The 20,029-nt window shown below is 43.8% G+C and overlaps 1 protein-coding gene across 1 annotated transcript in view; it reads right to left on the bottom strand.

Moving 5' to 3' along the window:
* LOC117361417 (sodium- and chloride-dependent neutral and basic amino acid transporter B(0+)-like) overlaps positions 1–20,029 on the bottom strand; it is a 154,848-nt gene that overhangs the window by 119,037 nt on the left and 15,782 nt on the right. Inside the window, exons 3-4 of the mRNA XM_033946717.1 lie at positions 12,761–12,853; positions 4,809–4,953 (exon numbers count right to left, since the gene is read on the bottom strand). Of these exons, the coding sequence (XP_033802608.1) occupies positions 4,809–4,953; positions 12,761–12,796 (181 nt within the window). The 5' untranslated portion in view covers positions 12,797–12,853. The remainder of the gene's footprint in view (positions 1–4,808; positions 4,954–12,760; positions 12,854–20,029) is intronic.

The following is a 20,029-nucleotide window of genomic DNA, read 5'->3' as shown; positions in this document are numbered from 1 at the left end:
CCCAATTGTCTGCCTTCCTGTGGCAGGGTAGGTGGGCAAGGATTGTGTTGTCCACATTGATGTTGCCTAAAGACTAGGGAGGGTTTGGCTTGTTGAGCATTTTTCGGTTTAATATAGCTAGTCAATTATGACATATACATGACTGGTTTTGTAATACTACTCATTTTTCATTGCCTGTGGTGGAATGTTCCCCTTATAGTCATTATCATTTCAGCTATTTACTTCATGTTAAAAAGTTGCCTGCATTACCTCTGTTACAGAAAGATTTGTTTCTGGAGGACAGTGTGTGAACTTCTTAAGATCTCTCCACATTATACTGGGGACTTTCAGCCTAGCATGGCACCCTCTGCCATCACTAATTGGACATGCTGTGGACTCCAATATGTGTCTCAAGTGGTTACACCGGACGGATTGCCAATTCCATTTGCAGAACTCCGTGAGGCATATCATTTGCCGGCCATGGATTGGTTTGTTTACTGGCAATTACATCATTATTTGCTTGGGCTGACTTCAAGAATGTTACGGGAGGACGTGCAGAAACAGTTGACAGAGGCGATATGTCTTATGGCTCAAGTTCCCATACCTTTGAAATTTAATCATAAATTTCTACAGGAAACTGCAGGTGACTTGGATTACGAGGTCTTTGCTCAGAAATGGACTTTGGAATTGAATATCGCTATTACAGTGGATATGATTAAGAAAGGCATCCATCTTGGCAACAAATATATTCATCAAGCCACAGAGAAAGAGAGGAACTACAAATTTTTGTTGAGAGCATTTTGTGCTCCGAACAGGGCGCATAAGATGCGTATTTGTGCTGGAGATTGCTGTGCTAAATGCACTCATCCACAGGCCAATGTTGGTCATATGTTTTGGACTTGTCCTTTTATTTCTCGTTTTTGGACACAATTCATGTCTTATGTTGCCCATCTTTGTTCTTGGCGTCTTCACCCTATTTTTCTTTTCACTTTACAAGTTCGACTACATCCTGTCCGACCTGGTGGACTATATTGATGGGTCAGAAATGCATTTTGTTACAGTGGCTTTCAGCACAACCACCAACTATTGTTCATTGGAGATGATTAATGTTGAACCAAGTGTTATTGGAGAGGCGGAACATTGCACACTTGCCCACTCTTGCAGGACAGTTGTTCACCCAGTGCTGGACACCATTCAGCACCACTCTGATTCCATATATTAGAAAACAACTTTGGGATTCTTGATGTAGATTATGCTTGCTTATGCCTATACCCTCACAGTTATACTCTGTTATGATCTGTTGCTGCTGCTCCCAGGGTAGGTGGGCGGGTTGGGGTGGGAGGTTGGGGAGTTGGGAGGGGATCGGGATTGGTTCTAGATACATGTGTTTGGTTGCTTGGTGTACTTCCACTTTGCACTGATGTTCTTTTTGATTGTTTGAAGCTTCTTAATAAAAATGATTTAAATATAAATTTCAGTTTGTTTAATAAGTATATTTTTGAAACTGTTTCAAACTGTTTCAAACTGTTTGAAACTGTTTTGAAACTGTTTGAAATTATTATGTTTCAGTTTGCTGATTTTAAGTTAATCTTATCCACTGTACGAAGGGCCACTGAAAAGTTCTCAGCCCAACCAAGATGTGGAACCATGAAATCTATAAGTTATTCCACATTTTCTTCGACAGTTTTCATTTCATTTCATATCATTTAAATAAAAAATGTCAAGAAAAGTGTGGAATAACTTGTAAGTTTCATGACTCCACATCATTCTCTTCTTGGTTGGGCTGAGAACTTTTCAGTGCCCCCCTCCCCCGGATTTATGTTTATATTTGATCTTTTTACTATTGTTATGCTGTTAACAAAATTCTTTTAAAGTATGTTGAATTGTTCTTGCTGTACACAACCTTGAGTGAATCGCTTCATAAATGTGGTTAATAAATCCCAATAAATAAATGCTGGCTAATGCTGCTCTCTTGGCTATGTAGGTGTCAGCACTGAATATTTTCCAGCATCTGCAAAACTGATGACAGGTAATCGTGCGCCAGACGCCAGCACGTTGACAATCCAGCGCCGACAATTCGGCGGAAGACAAAAGCACGCGGGGGAAAAAATAATTTTTAAAGAGCTCTGACTGGGGGTTTGGGGTGGCAAGCCCCCCACTTTATTGGTTAGTGTTCGCGCTGCCTATTATAGAGAAAACGGAACTTTTCCCCAAAAAAATCAGAAAAAGTTCTGTTTTCGCTATAATGGAGGTTTCCAATCCCCCAAACCCCCCTCCAACAGCAGTGCGAACACTAACCAATAAAGTGGGGGGGTTGCCATCCCAAACCCCCCGTCGGAGCTCTTTAAAAATTACTTTTTCCCCCACGCGCTTCTGTCTTGTGCCGAATTGTCGGCGCTGGATTGTCAGCGCACTGACGTCTTGCGCTCCACTGTCTATGAACCGCAAAACTTGTTTTCCCTTTTAAAGCCCTCCCCCCAATCCTCCCCTCCCTCAGCCCACCACCATGAAGAAGTCCTCCCACCTCCCAGAATACCCCCTCACCCTGATGTTCCTGGTAGTCCTTGGGGGTCATTAGGGGCAGAAGTGAAGGTCACGTGCTCCTGACCCTTGTTGCTTCACTAAGAAAATGGTTCCTTCTACTTCTTACGGTAGCTCGCGGTTGATACCACAATAGCAGCCATAAATCTGGCATATCTGCTTTAGCATAAATGTGGTAAGGGAATAAGTAAATTACAGTATTCTCTATATTATGTGCATAACGGGGAGCCCTACCCATGTACCAGCCACATGCAAGCCCTCCTTACAGAACCACTTCACATAAATCACAGGATTTATAATGTGTTTTCTAGAACCTCAGAGACACAACTCCGGGCTCAATAAATTCATAGCCCTAAGCTTTATGAGTCATCTCTTTATCAGCTCATTTCAAGATTTTTATACATTTAAATTTGTTCATATAAATATTCCAGACCTCTTTTAAATAGTAACACAGCTTTGTGTCATAAAAGCCGGGGAGGAATGATTAAACTTTAAAGAGCCGAGGTGGATATACTGGTTGCACACAATTGCTCCATGGGGGTTAAATGCCGAACTTGAGTGGGCATTAGAGAATGACACGGTGGCGGTTTACCCGCGGCCACCGCATTTTAGCCGCGGGTCACCGTCGAAAACGGGGAAGAAAACTAGCAGTCGCTGCGGCGACGGGGACAAGGCCGTTCACCGCCCGCGGGGCGGTGAATGGGTCTTGTCCCCGCAGTGAGGCATGAAGGATCGCGCGGTCCCCGCAGCTCACACCCGCCTGCCCAATCGATTCTAGTGTTTAGCCAGCTCTCTCCCTTCTCCTCACCTTAGTTTGTAGATTTTCTTTTTCGGCGACCCGCACGCTATCAGAGAGCAGCGCACCCGCTGCTGCTCAGTTTCGATCTTCTGCTCTGACGCAACCGGAAACAGGAAGTTGCAGCAGAGCAGAAGATTGAACACTGAGCAGCCGCGCGTGTGCGGCTCTTTGGGAAAGCGTGCAGGTCGCTGAAAAAGAAAGCCTGCAAATTAAGGTGAGGAGAAGGGAGAGAGCTGGCTAAACACTAGGATCGATTGGGCAGGCGGGTGGGGGCTGCGAGGACCGTGCGATCGCTAGTGTTCCCGGCTCAGACTGTAAGGAGGGAGTGAAAGGGAAAAGGATTCTGGGCCAAGGTGATGAAAACGGAAAGAAAAACCCACAGCAGGAAAGAAAGGGAAGGACAGGCAGGTGAGCCAGATGCTAGAAGCAGGGGGGGGGGGGAAGAAAGAGGGAAAAAAGCTAGATGGGGTTGAAAAGAAGAGACACACTGGTATGGAAGAGGAAGATAGGGGAAATCTGGACACAGGAAGGTAACAGAAAGAGGGGAAATTATGTGCATTGGGGCATAGGGACAGAGACAAAAAGGGGACATGCCATGTGGATGGAATATGGACACAGGGGGGGCAATGGCAGATACATAGGGGAGATATTAGAAAAGTATATAAAATCGTACCCGTTTGAGGCTTTTATGTATGCAGCAGTGACGGTGACGGGGCGGTGAATGGGATGGCAGTGGCGGTGACGGGGCGGTGAAGAGGATGGTGAGACGGGGACGGGGCGGTGACGGGGATGGCAGTGGCGGTGACGGGGCGGTGACGGGGATGGTGAGACGGGGACGGGGCGGTGACGGTCACCGTGTCATTCTCTAGTGGGCATCATTGATTTAGGGTGCCTGTTATGGATGAGTCTTTATAGATGAAAGTATCGCTAGGGCTTGCGCCCCAGCTTTTATGACCACAAAGCTAAGTGTTACTATTTAAAAGAAATCTGGACTATTTATATGAACAAATTTAAATGTATAAAAAACTTGGAAATGAGCCGATGAAGAGGTGATACATAAAGTTTAGGGCTATGAATGTATTGAGCCCGGTGTTGTGTTTTTGAGGTTCTAGAGTATGTAGAAGACATATTATAAATCCTAACACAAAAGTGTGTGTTTATAAGATTATATGTATTTTTCTGATACACTTGTTGTAATATGAAAAAATGAATAAAGAAATAAAATTAAAAAAAAAATCCTAACACGCCTTTGTAAAAGAGGGGGTTAGTCTGGGCAGAGCACGGGTAGAACTCACACTAATGTGCATAATGTATGCCCAGTTACACTCGCATTATATAAAGGAAAGTAGGTGCCTATTTTCCTTTATAGAATAGGTTCCAGTAGGTGCCCTATTATTGTTCTCTCTGTGTCAGACCATTGCTTAACACATTTTTGAAAAATGTCCCCTAAACAATGAATGTGATTTGAGAGTAAATGATATGATTATACCTCCTCCATTTTTATAAGCCAAATAAGGGAATCTCCAGACGTTCCCCAAGCCCACTGCATAGCCAATCAAGGAGAGGAGATAGTCCGCTTTACTTGCCCAGTTTCCCCGCTTTACCGCGATTTCACTTTTTTCAGGAACAGAACCCTGGGAACAAATAACAGAACAATTCAGTATTGTGCAAACAGATAAACCAAATGTGCAAATAGAAGGCACTTTCTGATTTGCTCTAAAGTTTGTGTTGCCAGAAGATTCTAGAGTTGGGCAGCCAGAAAGCTTTCATTCCATATCGTTTCCTATGTCGTTTCAGGACATGTTCATTTTATTTGTTTTCATCTGGCTGTTTTTCTGTCATGGGAACAAAGCTGATTGCTCAATCTTTTGAAAGAGGGTGCACTATGTTCAAAGAGGGTGCACACTCTCTGGAAAAGTGAGCACTCTGCACGCATGCACAGCAGTTTAAAACATGTGATCATTTCCACATGCGCAATGAATGCTCTCTTTGCAAATAGTTCATACCATCTCAGAAGTGTGTGCACTATTACTGGCAAATGATAAAACATTAATTTGTGTGTTTTTCTGCAGCAACATGGGATATGTCAGACAAGTTCCACATCTTTGCAAATGAATACCCATCTCTAAAATATACGATAACGCCTATAGTCAAAACATCTAACAACTGTCTTGCTGCTGCATTTTCCATCCATGAAATCTCTGAGATTTAAAAGAATGCTTGATTTAACATTTTCTTACCAAGCAGCAAAATGCTAGAATGTTCCTCCCCTTGAGGTCACCTTATTTTTAGACAAGACCTGAAAATATTTCTGTTTAAGAAAGTTCTTACCGTGTTTCCCCCAAAATAAGCCCTACCCCAAAAATAAGCCCTAGTCCCAGGATTTGCTGGCAACTCTTCAACTGCCTCCCCCTCCCCCGCCACTGCCCATCCCCCATTGCGCAGCCAAACCCCTTCTGACTCTCTATCCTTCCCTCCCCGCTGACCGCAAGCAAGCCCTACCTTCAACCGAAGCAGCGTTGGGCCAGCAGCACTATAAACAGGCTGCTTCGGCCTTGTCTGTCGGGGATTTTACTCTGCCATGTTACTGATGATATTATCAATAATACAGCACCTAAGTTCTTCTTGCCAGATAAGTCCTTTTTTCTTGCCAGATAAGTGCCTGATTTTATGTGACTTAGTGAGTTTAAAGACAAAAGAGCTAAAGTCTGGGACCATTTTGTGAACTTTAGTGTTCCACTAACTTTAGCGTTTTTTCTTCCACTTATGAAATACTGCTTGTTGTATATCCATACAGGTTTTTGGGATTTGAAAGTCTGACCCGTACTGATTATTCTTTGAGAGACTGTTTGTTGCATAAAAGACATTTTTCCCAAAGTTCATGGGAATCACTGTTTGTAAATAAATTATGGTGGAGTTTTTATGATCTATGATTAGTGTGTGCTCTCTCGATTAGTTGGTATTTGCTTGAATTGAGTACAGTATTGTATATACTGAGGTCTTTTTCTCCACATTTTGGTGTTTGGTAACAGTGATTTTCCTGTGTCTTTGGAGGAGAGTGGAGGATAATAACATTTTTTGGAAGCATTTCCTACTCTAGCCCTTGTGAGAATTTTACTTGCTCTATTCTCCTCCTATGGCTATGCCGATAACTCACAGATCTATATCTCTGCACCTGAAATCTCTATAGACATTCAGACCCGAATCTCAGCCTGCCTGTCTGACACCACTACCTGGATGTCTCACCAACATCTAAAACTAAATATGGCCAAGACTGAGCTCCTTATCTTTCCTCCTAAACTTACCACTCCTCTCCCCCACCCTTCTCTGTTTCTGTGGTCAGCACTCTCATTCTCCCTGTCCCATCAGCTCACAACCTTGGGGTGATCTTTGACTCGTCCCTCTCCTCTTCTCAAATTCAATAGACCATCAGAACCTGTTGTTTCTTTCTCTACATCACTAAAATCTGGCCCTACCTTTCTGAAGGCACTGCTAAAACTCATCTATATCCTCATTACCTCTCACCTAGACTACTACAACCTGCTTCTCACTGGCCTTCCACTAAACCATCTCTCTCCCCTTCAGTCTATCCTGAACTTGGCTGCATGCTTCATATTCCACCAGTCCCTCTCCTCAGATCATTTTAAACTGAACTGTTCTAACAGGCCTACTCATAGAATTCATATGTTCACTTATCCTACAATAAAAGCCTGTCGATATAAAAGATTCTTGGCTAGAACTCTTACTTTCCAGGCAGGTAAATTAAATGAATGGTTGGGTAATATCATTATGCATTCCTAATCTTACTTCAATTTTAGAAAATTAGTAAAAACAAAATGATTTAATCAATTTGTAAGTTAAGGTTTTACTGTTTTTACTTTCACATTGTATGTACGTACTGATGATTTTATATTGTGTTTTATTCCCTGATTGTCCAGCATCTCTTGTTGTAAACCGCCTCGAACTATTATGGCTTTGGCGGTATATAAGAATAAAATTTTTTTTTTATTAATTCTTTATTCATTTTTAAACTTTCAACAAGTGTACAATATAATGATATATAGATTTACTAACATCACTTGATATATCTAACAAGATAATAACAAATGTATATATATCTAAACCCTTCTCCCCCCCTCCCTATTATTATTATTTATTGGCTCCCTATCCATTTTTGCATATACTCCAAACTCCTCTTGCTGACCTACCATCCTCAGCTCCTCAGTATTTCTCCTCTCTCATCTCTCCCTATACTTCTCCACAGGAACTCCATTCATTTGGTGTTTCATATCTGTACCATTCTCCTCTTCGGCCAACTCCAGACTTCATTCCTTTTACTCTGTTGTACCTTATGCCTGGAACAAAATGCCTTAATTGGTTCGTAAAGCTCCATCTCTGGCAGTATTCAAATCCGTGCTCAAAGCCCACTTCTTTGAAACTGCTTTCGATTCCTAACTCCAACCCATCTTCTAGCCTCCATCTGTCTTGCGTTCCCTCTGTAATTCCCCATCTGATCACTGTGTATGGATGTACCTTTTTATCCAGTTTGTCTGTCATAACTAGATTGTAAGCTCTTTTAAGCAGGAACTGTCTATTCCATGTTTGATGTACAGTGCTGTGTATGCTTAAGAGTGCTATAGAAAAGATAAGTAGCGGTAATTATAGTAGTAGCAAATATGGGGTTTAATAAACATTGGATTAGAGGTCTGCACGGGAACGGGGATCGCGGGGATCCCGCGGGTCCCGCGGGGATCCCGCGGGTTCCCCCCCTGGCCCACGGGACTCCCACGGGGACGCCCCCTGGCCCACGGGACTCCCACGGGGATGCCCCCCTGACCCACGGGACTCCCACGGGGACGCCCCCTTGCCCACGGGACTCCCACGGGGATGAAAACAACCTACCTAAATTCTGGCGATGCAAGCATGCAGCTTACAAGTCTGGCGTCGCGTCGGGAAATAGCCATGTTGAGCAGTGAGCTCAGCACGTACACAGATGAAAGCCTTGCTTGCTGATTGGTCCGGCGGCCCCGCCCCACCGTGCCGCCGGACCAATCAGCAAGCAAGGCTTTCATCTGTGTACGTGCTGAGCTCACTGCTCAGCATGGCTATTTCCCGACGCGGGCATTAGGCTGTTTTTTGTCATTTCGGGTGGGGGATGGCAGCGGCAGCAGCAGCCTGAAAAAGAAATCATCCTGGCCGGGTTCGGTGTCATGCTCCGGAGCTTCTACAGCCTTCCTATCTCCCTCTCCCTTCTACCTGCGGATCTCTTCGGCAACTCAGCAGCAACGATCGACACAAGCTTCTGGCGTTGGGGCCTACCCTCTGCGAGTCCCGCTTGTTTCAACTTCCTTTTTCCACAAAGGCGGGACTCGTAGAGGGAAGGCCTCGATGTCGGCAGCTTGTCTTGATCACCGCTGCTGACGAGTTGCTTAAGAGAGCCGCGGAGCAGGGGGGTGTTGCCAGGTGCAGGTAGAAGGGAGAGGGCCAGATGCAGGACTCGTGGGTGAGGGAGGAGAAGAGAGAGGGGAGAGAAACAAAAGGAAATATTTCATACTGGGCTGGGCCGGAGTGGAGAGAGGGTGGAAAGATTCTGGCTACAGGGTGCAGTAACAAAGGAAAAGGGGGGAAAGCTGAAAATGGAGATAGTGACACAAAGAAGAGAAAGGGTAAGCAGGACCTTCTGAATAAGGATAGAGATACAGAGGGGACATGAAGAGGAGGTGAAATAGAGACATAGAAGTAATGCTGAAAAAGTGTGTGTGGGGGGGGGAGATAAAGACATTGAAAGGGCAAATGGTGAATATGGGGTAAAGACAAGGACAGAGACAAATAAAGATTCTGAAAAAGTGGTGAGATAGGGATATAGGTGAGATGGACACAAAGAAGGGTGATGCTGGAAAATAGGTGGAATGGTAATTCTGACAGACACAGAAGGGAAATACTGGATCAAGGAGAGATGGGGCTCAGGCTGGATGGAATGAGGAGAAATGCCTTGTTGGCCCGGAACTTCCTCTCCTACGTCAGAATTGACGTCAGGGAGCGGAATGCTGGTCAGCGCGACGCTTCTGCAGGGAAAGCTTGGGACAGCGGTGGCTTGGGGACTATTCCCCGATGGCGGTGGCAGCAAACCGAGTGGCTTGGGGGAGGGCACGGAGAAAGAAAGAAAGGGGGCAGACAGAGAGACAGAAAGAAGGGGGAACAGGGAGACAGAAAGAAAAAGTTGGGGGAGAGAATGAGGTCTGGAGGAGAGGAAACATACAGGAGGCTGAAAGAAAGGAAGAAAGATTGGATGCGCAGTCAGAAGAAGAAAGTGCAACCAGAGACTCATGAAATCACCAAACAGCAAAGATAGGAAAAATGATTTTATTTTCAATTTAGTGATCAAAATGTGTCTGTTTTGAGAATTTATATCTGCTGTCTATATTTTGCACTATGGCTCCCTTTTACTAAACCGCAATATTGTTTTTTAGCGCAGGGAGCCTATGAGCATTGAGAGCAGCGCGAGGCATTCAGCGTAACTCCCTGTGCTAAAACCTACTATTGTGGTTTAGTAAAAAGGGAGGGGGTGTATTTGTCTATTTTTGTATTTTGTTACCGAGGTGACATTGCATAGAGTCATCTGCCTTGGGAAATGTATATGGCAGATATCTTTGTTTTGTGTTCAAAAGAACAGGAAATGCATTTCTGGTTTTATTTCTACAGTGTTGAAGTACTTGTTGGCCCTTGCTGTGACTGGTGGGGATCCCCAAGCACCGCCAGCAGAGGACCTCCTCTAGAGATGGTCAGAACTCCCCTCCACCAAGCGCAGCAGTCGCTGGCAGCATCCATGAGCCACTGAGGTGCCAGCATCTGTGACTCAGGGACGCTACTGCTGCCTGCCAAGCTTGGCAAAAGGGACCCCAGGCCAACTGCAAAGGAAGTCCTCAGCTGACAGTTTGTGGGTTCTCATCAGCTGAGTATTTATATTTTATATTTACATTAGAGGTTCTGGTAGAAACCCATTTACAAAGTATGTATTCTTCCCAATTAATATTTCCAAATTAATAGTCTCTTTGCTTATTTGTAAATGGGTCTCTACCAGAGCCTTTAATTCAGTAGCATAATTAAATAAAATAACTATTTCTGAAGTTTATAGGGAAGGATGGTGACGGAGGGGATTCCTCGCGGGGACGGGTGGGGACGGAGGGGATTCCTCGCGGGGACGGGTGGGGACGGAGGGGATTCCTCGCGGGGACGGGTGGGGACGGAGGGATTCCTCACGGGGACGGGTGGGGATGGAGGGATTCCTCACGGGGACGGGTGGGGATGGGTGGGATTTTGGCGGGGACGGGTGGGGACGGGTGGGATTTCTGTCCCCGCGCAACTCTCTACATTGGATCCATACAAAAACAATAAGGGAACAATACCCCATGCACTCTGCAGGAACGAGTTTGTTCAGATTCTTTATTTTGGATCTTGGCAGCATGCAGATGTCTTTCTGCACTGTGCAGTAGTTAGCTTTATTCTAGGTCAGGGCTGCTCAAGTCCGGTCCTCGAAATCTACTGGCAGGCCAGGTTTTCAGGATATCCACAATGAATATGCATGAGAGAGATTTGCCTGCATTTCTTTCTTGGTATGCAAATCTCTCTCATGCATGTTCATTGTGGATATCCAAAAAACCTGGCCTGACAGTAGATCTCAAGGACCGGACTTGGGCAACCCTAGATAATCTATTTACCCCTGAGGCAGGCTTTTTAGCCAAAACACAGACCGTGTTGGGTCTATTGGGTTTATTTTTACCAATAAAGTACATTTCTTGATCACTCTGTTGGACTTTGTGCATTGTTCCCCAGCTGAAGTGGGCTGTTCCATCCCTTCTTTTTTCTGTCCTTGATTAATAAGCATAAATATTTTCAACCCTTAACAATATCAAAGTTTCACTTACAAATAAGAATTGAAATACAAAGACACAGTAGCTGAAATCTTCATAGGTTATATCTTTCCTAGAAGTCAGGGGGCTAAAAAGCTTGCACTATAGTCATGACATAATGGGGTAACACAAAAATGCAATTATTATAATGACCAACTGAGACATGCACAGGAGGATTGCCTGATTTCTTCCTCTGATGGAGGATTATTTGAAACACTCACCAATATTGGGATTTTATGGGTCTTTATCACATGTATATGGAAATATATTTTACCCATTTTTTTAAATTATTATTATTAAGACTGAATAAGAAGACCTTGTATGAACTATTTAATAGATTGCTTGATTGCCTCATAATCACAATCAATAAGGTGACAATCCTGATATGGTGGCAAATAAAGGGTAAGGTTAAGGACAGTGATGTATCAGGGCAGTGGTGTCCCTGCCCTACCCTCTTCTCCGCCATCCGTCCCCCCTACTTCCTAACACCCCCCTCCCCCGCCATGCCACTGGGCCTCTTTAATTTTCCCGGCATGAGCAGCAAGCACCATCACAAACCTGCTGCTCACCAGCAAGTTTGTGTTTGCTGCTCATGGGGGTGGATGGGAGGGGGAGAGGGAGAGGTGTTAAAGAATGGGAGTGAGGGAGGGAGGGAAGAAGTAAAGGAAAAGAGAGATACTGGACCCCAGGAATGAAAGATAAGGGAGAGGGAGGGAAAGAAGAGAAAGGGAGAGATGTTGGATCTGGGGGAAGGAAGGGAAAGGGAAAGGGGATAGGATTTGATATATTGCCTTTCTGTGGTTACATTCCAAGTAGTTTACATATTATATATAGGTACTCATTTTGTATATGGGACAATGAAGGGTTAAATGACTTGCCCAGAGTCACAAGGAGCTGCAGTGGGAAATAAATAAATAAAATACATTTAATTGTGCAATTCTGGTTAAATATTTTAATTGAAATGCAGCCCTAACTTGTATACAGGTTCAACTGGATGATTTTCATGGCTTCCATGGGAGTACGTACACCCCCCCCCCAAAAAAAAAAAAAGTGGTTTATCATTTTTATCCATTTTCACATTTGATTTTCTTGCAATCCGAAAATGAAACCTCTGTATATGCATGTATTGGGATGGAGAGAGGAAGAGAAGGAGCGAGGGGAGGGGCTTTCCAATCCTTCCTTGTAATTTTAGGTATTGTTAGTCAATGGAAGTTTTGGTCCTTTGATTAGCTTGCAAAAGTGCCGCTCTTCTAACTTTATGATCTAATTTATGAGTACTGGCAACATGTGGCAGTTTTCTCTTCCTGATATTCAGGAATGGCTGTTTCTCTAACCTTTAGGTTTAGCCCAAACTCTTCCAGTTATATTAAGAGGAGTAAGTGTTCAGTGTGCAAATATACAGAGTGCCAACTGCTTGGGTTGCTGTGCTTGAGCTCGGCATGGACATGATAATATAAGCATGCATGATACAGGGAGAGTACTTTACAATTGTTCTATAAAACTATCTTACAACATGTGTTTAAATTCATACCCCGCGTTTGAAGGCTGGTCGCAAACGGCTTGCCATTTGTCCAGCATGGACTGCAATTGATGCGATCCACAGCACTAGATTGAACTATTTGTGCTTCATGGAGGAAAAGAGAAAGAGAGAGAGAATGTAAATAGAACTAGCAGTCATTTTGTAATGCTAAATTTGAACCCAGTGTCTTGGTCCTACTAAGTCTGGGACATGCATGCTCAGCTCCATTGCAGTGCCACAATTATTCATGTATATTTTGTGGCACACCTGATAGCTGGGTATATACAGTATTTCTTTAAAACTTTGCCTACTGCTTGTGAAACTGCAAGTATAATTTGTGCAAGCCCTAAGAAGCTGATTCTGTATAGGACGCCGGTCTCAGCGACCACCTAAGAAGCAGCTGAGAATTGCATATCAGCACCCTATGCAGAATTGTATCTGCCCTAAAGAACAGATGCCTAACCCTCCTCCCCCTCCCCCTCCCCTTCCCCTGATTCTCTAACTGACACCCATGTCAACCGGCGCCAGTAAGAGAATCCCACCTTTCAATTGCAAAAGTAAACGCTGAGCTGATCGCAGCACAGGAATCCACGGTCAGCTGAGCCAGCAGGACTCCCTGAAGTCTACCGCCACCTACAGTCGGGGATGCCCATTTGCAGAATCAGGACCTAAAGGTCCCCATTTATTCTTGTCCTGTATGAGGAAGCTGAATGAAAAATACCTTCCCTAGGTGAGCTTTTGGCTCCTATGGACAAATTCAGCTTTGCTCTTGGACTGGACATTCCAAATAGCTCCTAAGACGACAATATGGCACAATGTAGAAGATATTCTTAGGCTTGGAACCTACTGAATGAACTATGAAAAAGACCTAGGCTGTGTTTTAGCTGGGTAAAGTTGTCATGCTCTAGTCAAGTCCCTGGAGTTTCAGAAAGAAGTTATGCTAGTTTCCGCCAGATTAACACTGCCAGAATTGCATGTCATGTTTCTATTACTTCTAATGAGTGATATAATATTACTTCACTATGAACAGCCTGCAACCTCAGCTTAGAGGTAAAGGAATTATCTGTTCTTTTGCAGATTTAGTTAGAAATCTAAGAAGATACTGACTTTAGCCAGCATTTATCCAGGGAAATTAGGATAATGTTTCCTTTCATTTGTTTACATATAGGATAGTAACAAACATTCAGACCTTCAGAGGAGCTCCTGATTCCAACAGATGGCAGGGCAAAACTCAGGTATTTTTTTTAATGGTTTATTTTTGTGCGTTTACAGACATATACTTTTTGTATTTCATTGAACTTTGGGACTGAGAAATACTCTCTAGATTTAAGAGTCACCAAGACAAATACCTGTGGTTCTAGAAATCCTGGAACTAAGTTGGTATTAAGCTGAAAGGCGTGACATATTTGTTTGAGGTTTGAATATTATCACTAACTATAATGATCAATGTAAATTTGATCACAAATGAATGGCAAATTAGCTTTGCTATTCAGTTATATTTAAATTTAATTTACCTTGTTTAAACAACTTCTGATAGTAACAATTGTTGGACATACCTATTTAGTTTTACCCTCAATTATTGTTTTTTAAGTTATAACAAATTAATACAAATATTTAAATATTTAACATCTATGGTGGTGTGAATTGAAGTGGAAACCTATTGAAACATCTGTCCATAATTATAACATCTAATGCAGTGGTCTCAAACTTGTGGCCTGGGGGCTACATGTGGCCAGCCAGGTACTATTTTGTGGCCCGCAGTCTGTATTAGAGCTGTCTGTACTAGTGCTGTCCGCTCTTTGCAGCATCTTCCGGCTTCCCCCTTGGCCTCCCGTTCTTACCTTCAGATAATTACCACAGCCTACAGAGGGGATTGCTGGTGTGGAGCGATCCTTGCAGGCTGCCGTCGTTCTCAGCAGCATGTCGCGATCCTGCCCCTGAAGTAAGAAGAGGGGTGGGACCGCGGCAGAGGGAACGTGCTGCGGAGGCCAATGGCAGCTTGCAAGGAACGTTAAAGCACCGACGATCTTCTCTGCAGGCTGCGGTAACGAGCTGAAACTAAGACTGGGAGGCCTGGGGGGAAGCTGGAGGATGCTGCAAAGAATGGAGGAACATGCAGGCCTTGGGGGGGGGGGGAGATTTGTAAACTATAAAGAGTTTTACCTCATGCAAAATTATCATTTCTTTAATAAAACATTAACTATTTTTTCTGCGGCCTTCTAAGTACCTACAAATTCAAAATGTGGCCCTGCAAAGGGTTTGAACTTGACACCATTGATCTAATGCATTTAATTGTAATAATTCAAATTGTAATGTAATTGCATCATATCACCACTAGGGGGTTTTACATAAGTTACCATATTTTCCATTCTATATGATGCACCCGTCCATAAGACACCCCCCCCCCCCTTATAGAGGAGGAAAAACCAAGGAAAAAAAATTTCCTTCTCTACATGGTAGCCTGGTGCATCCGGTGCTAGGAAGCCCAAAGCAACCCGAAGCAGCCCACCCAAATCCTGAAGCAGCTCATCTGCAGCGAAGGAGCCCTCCTGCAGCCAAAGCAGCCTGCCCACAGACCACAGCCCGAAGCCGCCCACAGCCCTCCCACCCCCCCAGTACCTTTTTAAAGTTGTGGTGGTCCAGCACGCTCTCCTGCTGGACGGTAACAGAGCGGTGCAACGCAGGAGTGCGATCTTTGCGCTTCCTGCCTGGTCCAGCACCAATCACTGAGCAGCGCAGGACCATGTAGGAAGTGCAAAGGTTGCGCTCTTGCATTGCGCCACTCCGCTACCAAAGCTAGCCATCCAGCAGGAGAGTGCGCTGGACCACTGCAACTATAAAAAGGTCCTGGGGCGGAAAGTGTATTCGCTCTATAAGAGGTACCCACTTTTCCACCCCTTTTGGGAGGTGGAAAAAGTGTGTCTTATGGAGTGAAAAATACAGTAATAAATAAAATAAAATCACCCAAGAGAAAAAGGACCTGTAGCAAAAACCTTAATATACCTTGTGTCTGTGCAGGTCTAATTAACCTTTTTGCATTATGAGTGGCACATCAGGGCTGATCTATTACACCCGTGTTTCCTAATCCTGTCCTGAGGGTAAATCTAGCTAGCTGGGTTTTCAGGTTTGCTCCAATGAATACCCAAGAAATATAGATCTTTTGGGGGTACTGTTGTAATCCTGGAAAACTGATCAATTAAAGGTAACTCCAGGGCAGTGTTAGGAAACTTTGCATTTCACCATATGTTTGACTGATACCACCAAAGAACTCGGTAACACAGTTAGGAATTTGAACCCACCTATGAAGAAAGGTTTACAAATTTAAACTACTACTTTAGAAAGTAAAGGGCAATAGGCCTAGTGTGACTGTGTTTTCTACAATTAGTAGGGCTCAAAGCAGAAATTTGAATGCAGCCATATTAACTCCAGTAATTCAGTCTATAGAAAAAGCACACGAGTATCCGGGGGTGAGGACAACCCAGACACAGGAGGGGATGACCACACAACAAACATGGGAGATAACACAGGAGCAGTAAAGGATACCGTAAAGGAAACTGTAAGGACAACCAAGAGTAGAAAGTCCAAAAAGGTAACACGAAGGGAACTTAAATGCATGTATACAAATGCTAGAAGTCTAGGAAACAAAATGGGAGAACTAGAGACGATAGCAAGACATGAGAACATGGATATCATTGGCATAACAGAAACATGGTGGAATGAAGAAAACAAATGGGACACCGTACTGCAGGGATACAAACTATATAGAAGAGATCGAGTAGGGCAGAAGGGTGGAGGTATTGCCCTATATGTTCAGGAAGGAATAAAATCTGTTGAAGTGGCTACAACGGAAACAAAAGAGAAGCTAGAGTCCCTCTGGGTCAAGATTCCTGGCCAAAACAGCGCAGACACGAAAATTGGCCTTTATTATCGTCCCCCAGGACAGGCGGAGGAAACTGACTCAGAAATGATAGAGGAAATCAAACAAGAAAGCAAAACGGGCAATATAATAATATTGGGAGACTTCAATTTCCCGAGGATAGACTGGAAACTAGGAACCTCCAACTGCGGCAAGGAGGCCAAGTTCTTGGAGGTGCTAGGGGATTGCTTCCTGGAACAATTGGTAAAGGAGCCGACAAGAGACAACGCCACCCTGGACTTGGTACTAAATGGCCTCACGGGACCGACAAAAGAAGTAGAAGTTACGGTACCGCTGGGGACGAGCGATCACAATGTGATCAACTTTAAGCTTGACATCGGGAATAGAAAACGTGCCAAAACCTTAACCAAAACCTTTAATTTTAAAAAGGGCAAATACGATCGCATGAGAGCCATGGTGAAACAACGACTCAAGAAAAAGGTGGACAAACTTGAAACGGTAGACCAGGCATGGTCCCTACTGAAAAATACTATCTCAGAAGCACAAAATCTCCACATTCCAAGGATCTCCAAAGAGGGGAGAACAAAAGGTAAGGGAGAACCGGCATGGCTTACCAGACAGGTGAGGGTAGCCATAAAAGAAAAGAAGGACTCTTTCAAAAAATGGAAACACATGAAAACAACCGAAGCATGGAAAATACATAAAGATGATCAAAAGAAATGTCACAAGGCGGTGAGGGATGCCAAAAAGGACTATGAGGAAAAAATAGCGCAAGAAGCCAAAAACTTCAAACCCTTCTTTAGATACGTGAAAGGGAAAAAACCCGCAAAAGAGGCGGTGGGACCCCTGGACGACCAGGGAAGGAAAGGGTACATCAAGGAAGATAAACAAATTGCTGACAAACTAAATTCCTTCTTTGCGTCCGTCTTTACGGAGGAGGATACCGCTAAAATACCAGAAGCAGTGAAAGTGTTTAGTGGAGTAATAGAAGACAGCCTCACCACAGTTGAAGTGGAGTTGGACCAGATATACTACCAGATCGACAAACTTAAAAGTGACAAATCCCCTGGACCGGATGGAATTCACCCGAGAGTTTTAAAGGAATTGAAGGTTGAAATCGGAGAGATATTGCAGAAACTTGCCAATCTGACAATCAGAACTGGACAGATACCAGAAGACTGGAAGATAGCGAATGTCACGCCAATTTTCAAAAAAGGATCGAGAGGGGAACCGGGCAACTACAGACCTGTGAGTCTTACGTCTGTCCCTGGAAAGATGGTTGAAGCACTGATCAAGGATAGCATAGTCCGGCACCTAGATACACACGACTTGATGAAACCCAGTCAACATGGGTTCAGGAAAGGGAAATCATGTTTGACGAATTTACTTCAATTTTTCGAGACCGTGAACAAGCAAATTGATAGTGGAATGCCGGTGGACATAATATATTTGGACTTCCAGAAAGCATTCGACAAAGTTCCACATGAAAGGCTTCTCAGGAAACTACAAAGCCATGGAATAGAGGGAGATATACAAAGGTGGATAGGCAAATGGTTGGAAAACAGAAAGCAGAGAGTGGGCATAAATGGAAAGTTCTCAGACTGGGAGAAAGTGACTAGTGGTGTGCCCCAGGGCTCCGTGCTTGGGCCGATCCTATTTAATATTTATATCAATGACCTGGAAGACGGAATATCCAGTGAGATCATTAAGTTTGCAGACGACACAAAGCTATGCCGGGCAATCAGATCGCAGGAGGATAGCGAGGAACTCCAGAGCGACTTGTATCAGTTAGAGAAATGGGCAGATCAATGGCAGATGAAGTTCAACGTGGAGAAATGCAAAGTAATGCATTTAGGTAGTAAGAATAAGGAATACGAGTATAGAATGTCAGGCGCAACTCTGGGTAAGAGCGAACAAGAAAAGGACCTGGGTGTACTGATAGATAGGACCCTGAAGCCGTCGGCACAATGCGCGGCAGCGGCAAAGAAAGCAAACAGAATGTTAGGCATGATAAAGAAAGGAATCACGAGTAGATCGGAGAAAGTCATAATACCGCTTTATAGAGCAATGGTCAGACCACACTTGGAATACTGTGTCCAACATTGGTCTCCCAACCTAAAGAAGGATATAAAACTGTTAGAGAGGGTGCAGAGACGAGCAACGAAGTTAATAAGAGGTATGGAGAACTTGGAATATGAGGAACGACTCAAGAAACTAGGACTGTTCTCCCTTGAGAAGAGAAGGCTGCGAGGGGACATGATCGAGACGTTCAAAATGCTGAAAGGCATCGATAAAATAGAGCAGGAAAATAAATTATTTACATTGTCCAACACGACACGGACAAGAGGACATGGTTTGAAGCTAAGGGGGGACAAGTCCAGGACAAATGTCAGGAAGTTCTGTTTTACGCAGCGAGTGGTAGACGCCTGGAATGCTCTCCCAAAGGAGGTTATCAAGGAATCCACTGTGCTGGGATTCAAAGGCAAATTAGATGCACATCTCCTTATGAGAGGCATAGAGGGATATGGGTGACTAAAACTACATCAGGTGTATACCTGACTGGGCCTCCGCGTGTGCGGATCGCCGGACTTGATGGACCATGGGTCTGATCCGGAGATGGCAGTTCTTATGTTCTTATGTTCTTATGAGGTTGCTCAGACATCTACAATGCAATGTGAGTGACTCATTTACAAAGCGATTGGTTTGGTTTATTTATTTATATCCTGCCCTTATCAGGGTAGGTTACAAAATTACCGGTACATACATAATCAGCAATATATAAACAAACAATACAAGACACTATTAGGAACACAAAGCAAAAATACAAACAGTAAAATAAATAGGCGACCAGCACCTTACTGTTATTATCTCTTCTTTACATCACAGTCTCACACCTTGTATTTCATCTGGCAAAAAAGATGCCGTTTAAGCAATCTTTTAAAATTCTATATATTCTGTTGCCAATGAATGTACTTGGGGGAGATTATTCCATTCCCTTGGCCCTATACAACGGAATTGTTAGCCTCAGCTCTTTTACCGATGGAATTTGCAGCTCTAATTGTTCTGCAGATCAATTGTTTCCATTAGCACTATAGGGTTGTTCCTTACCTGTATGGGCAAAACTAACCCCCTCTTTTGAAAAGCCGGGCGTCAACAGCCCCAAAGCCCTTTAAATCTCTATGGGCTTTGGGACCGTTACCACGTGGCAGCTGCTAGTGTGGCTTTGTAAAAGAGGGAGTAAGTTTAGCATTTCTCTTTCACAGTCCTGTCTTGTGACAGAGACATTAGATTTACTTTCATTAATGTAAAAAAAAGAAAAAAAATGGAAATCATAAATAATAGAAAAAGTACATTTCAATTTAATTTAATTTATTTATTTCGATTTTTATCCCGTCATCCCGATA

Source organism: Geotrypetes seraphini, chromosome 5 (genome assembly GCF_902459505.1).
Source record: "Geotrypetes seraphini chromosome 5, aGeoSer1.1, whole genome shotgun sequence".
NCBI classification, from domain to species: Eukaryota; Metazoa; Chordata; class Amphibia; order Gymnophiona; family Dermophiidae; genus Geotrypetes; species Geotrypetes seraphini.
The sequence above is the reverse complement of the archived record's forward strand: the minus strand, read 5'-3'. Positions and strand labels throughout refer to the sequence as shown.